At 45.1% G+C, this 2631-nt stretch overlaps 1 protein-coding gene across 1 annotated transcript; it reads left to right on the top strand.

Annotated features, from left to right (window-relative positions):
• The first annotated feature begins 314 nt into the window (after nucleotides 1–314).
• Nucleotides 315–1322, top strand: LOC117052601 (olfactory receptor-like protein OLF4). Its single transcript, XM_033159570.1, has one exon. The coding sequence runs from the start codon at nucleotides 315–317 to the stop codon at nucleotides 1320–1322; it is 1008 nt and encodes a 335-aa protein (XP_033015461.1).
• The last annotated feature ends 1309 nt before the right edge of the window (nucleotides 1323–2631 follow it).

The raw sequence follows: 2631 nt of genomic DNA, 5'->3' as shown, positions 1-2631 counted from the left end.
GTGGAATTTGCTGCCAAGGAGTGTGGTGGAGTCTCCTTCTTTGGAGAATCTTTAAGCGGAGACTTGACAGCCATCTGTCAGGAATGCTTTGATGGTGTTTCCTGCTTGGCAGGGGGTTGGACTGGATGACCCTTTTGGTCTCTTCCAACTCTATGATTCTATGCAGCAGCCCTCCATGCTAAAAAAAGATGCTGGTACATATGCTACTAGAGCAAAGTTATCATCCTCACCATCATTATATTTTGTTTCTCCAGCTAATGTGAATATTAAAAAGAAACCCGGAAGGACCCCAGACTGACTCTTCAGAAGCAGGAATGGAAAGAAGCTCTAACAATTCATCGAGCCAATTCAACACCCTCAATGCTACCTCCTTCACGGGTGTACTTTTGTGGGGTTTCATTCACGCAAGGAGTAAAACCCACATCATATTGATTTTCCTGACTCCTCTTTTTCTGCTTGGGCTTCTGTCCAACCTGATCCTCACCCTCAGCATCTGCTCACAAAAAGCTCTGCGGACCCCAAAAAACATTCTCATCTGCCAACTGTCAGTGGTGGATCTTGGTGGACTTGTGGCTACTAACTCTTACCTGTTTGCGATGTTTGCCCGAGACACCTTCCGCCCCATTACTTTGCCGACCTGCTTAATCCAGTATTATGCCTTGAATGCTCACAGCAACCTCCTCATTTGTACAGTCACCGCCATGGCAATTGACAGGTACTGTTTCATCTGCCAGCCATTTCATTACGAAAGAAAAATCACAAATAGGCTAATGATCAAAATCCTGAGCATTTCCTGGGTTTTTGCAGCTGTTTATCCCATGATTTATGTGCTTACATTTGTTGGGCAAAAGTCTTGCCAGCTTGCCCATTCCTGCAGCTTCTTTTGCACTCCTTCTTCCCTGGAGGACATTTTGTGTTCCAAGGATTTGTCTGTGTACCCCAAAGTCTACCGGCTTGCCATAATGGCTCTTCATCTTATAGGGTCCTTTTCTCTAGTTGGTTTTTCCTACAACAAGATTCTGAAAGTATCAAAGACCATGAACCACTGTAACTGCTCCAGAGAATCGCTCACCACAGCTGCCACTCACGGTCTAGTGCTAGCCATTTTCTACGTGACATTGGTGTTTTTTATAGTGACAGGAAGTCTAGAAGTCAAAGATCCCTTTAAAGAGAACCTCTTGTCCATCCTAAGGGCTATTTCTGACCTTGTTTATTTCAATGTGCCTTCCATTTTCAACCCCATAATCTACGGTTTGAGAAACAAAGATATAAGGGCAGGAGTGATTAAGTTGCTGAGGCTACAACACATACTGGGTGTCTAACGTCTTGTTAAAACACACAGAAGGGCTGGAGCACAGTAGAACACCAACTTGGCATGCAAAATTTCCCAGATAGGGCTGGGGATGAACACTGCCAGAAACTGCACACAATACTAAACTTTTTTGACCCATGGTCTGACTCAATATAACGTAGTTTCCTATGTTCCTGTCAGGGATTGCCAGGGCTCTGGAGAGTGGCAGGGGACCAGAGGAGCGACACAGAAGTGGGGACCAGTGATTTCTGGGTGTGACACCACCCACAAAACAGGAACCAGGGGAGAGGGGGGAGTCAGGGCAGACAGAGATGGAGGAAGGTGTGCCAGATGTGGCGGAAGAAGTAGAGGCTGTTCAGCTGACAGATGCATCAGTAGATTCCCTAACCTTCCCCTGCTCCACTGTTTCCTAGAACCAGGAGGGGCTTGAAGTGAGAAGAGCAGTGGTGCCTTCCATGCAGGAGAAGTCTCAGGTTGGACTCCTTAGAGGCTAGAAACATGTGCACTTGTGTATCTGAAGAACCAGGGAAGCCGCTGCAAATGTTTCTCTTGCTAATAAAGAGTTAACTATCAGACATGCGCCTTCCTTATCTGCAACAGGCTGTGATGATTCCTAAAGCCCAAATGCCATCCTGTCTGAACACTGGTACAGGAGCAAACGGAAAGACTTTGGGATGAACACAAAGGGTTCCTGACATTTTGAAGCTGGTGAGCACATTTGGAATTCTGAGAAAGTTCCATGGGTGACAGTCACAAAATGGCTGCCACTGGCAGGCCCATGGGTGACTGTGGGTGTCATGTTGGTGAGCCCTGTGAGAATCTTGCATGTGTACCCAAATAACCAGAGGCCTTAGAATGAAACTAATCTTTATGGAGCTGAGACCGATGGGGTAACTGTGAGATATAGGAAGTTATAACATCAAAAAGGATGGCACTCTTGGTGGCTGAAAAGTGCTCTGAAATCTCAGAGCTGAGATGCAAACAAAAGCTCTCTGGCTATAGGGATTTCCGCACTCATTTCAGTGGGAAAACAGCACATGCAAAAGTCTGTGTTCATGAGTAGAGTACTTCCCATTAAATGAATATGGAAACTTACATATGAGAGATGTGTGAATGCACATGGATGGAGGAGTACAATGAAACCCTGAAAATAGCATTGCTTTTATCGCTTTTACTATACTGGGTTTGCTGAGTGTCTATCTGCACTCAGATCTAAATCTAACATTACACAGTACCGTAATGTGTGAGGGAATTGCTATGTGTATACACACTCCTTCTGTTGGACATAGATACAATATTTATTTAGGCAAATGTATATA

This window comes from Lacerta agilis, chromosome 9, assembly GCF_009819535.1.
Source record: "Lacerta agilis isolate rLacAgi1 chromosome 9, rLacAgi1.pri, whole genome shotgun sequence".
NCBI lineage: Eukaryota > Metazoa > Chordata > Lepidosauria > Squamata > Lacertidae > Lacerta > Lacerta agilis.
Note: the sequence above shows the minus strand (reverse complement) of the source record. Positions and strands in the feature narration are given on the sequence as shown.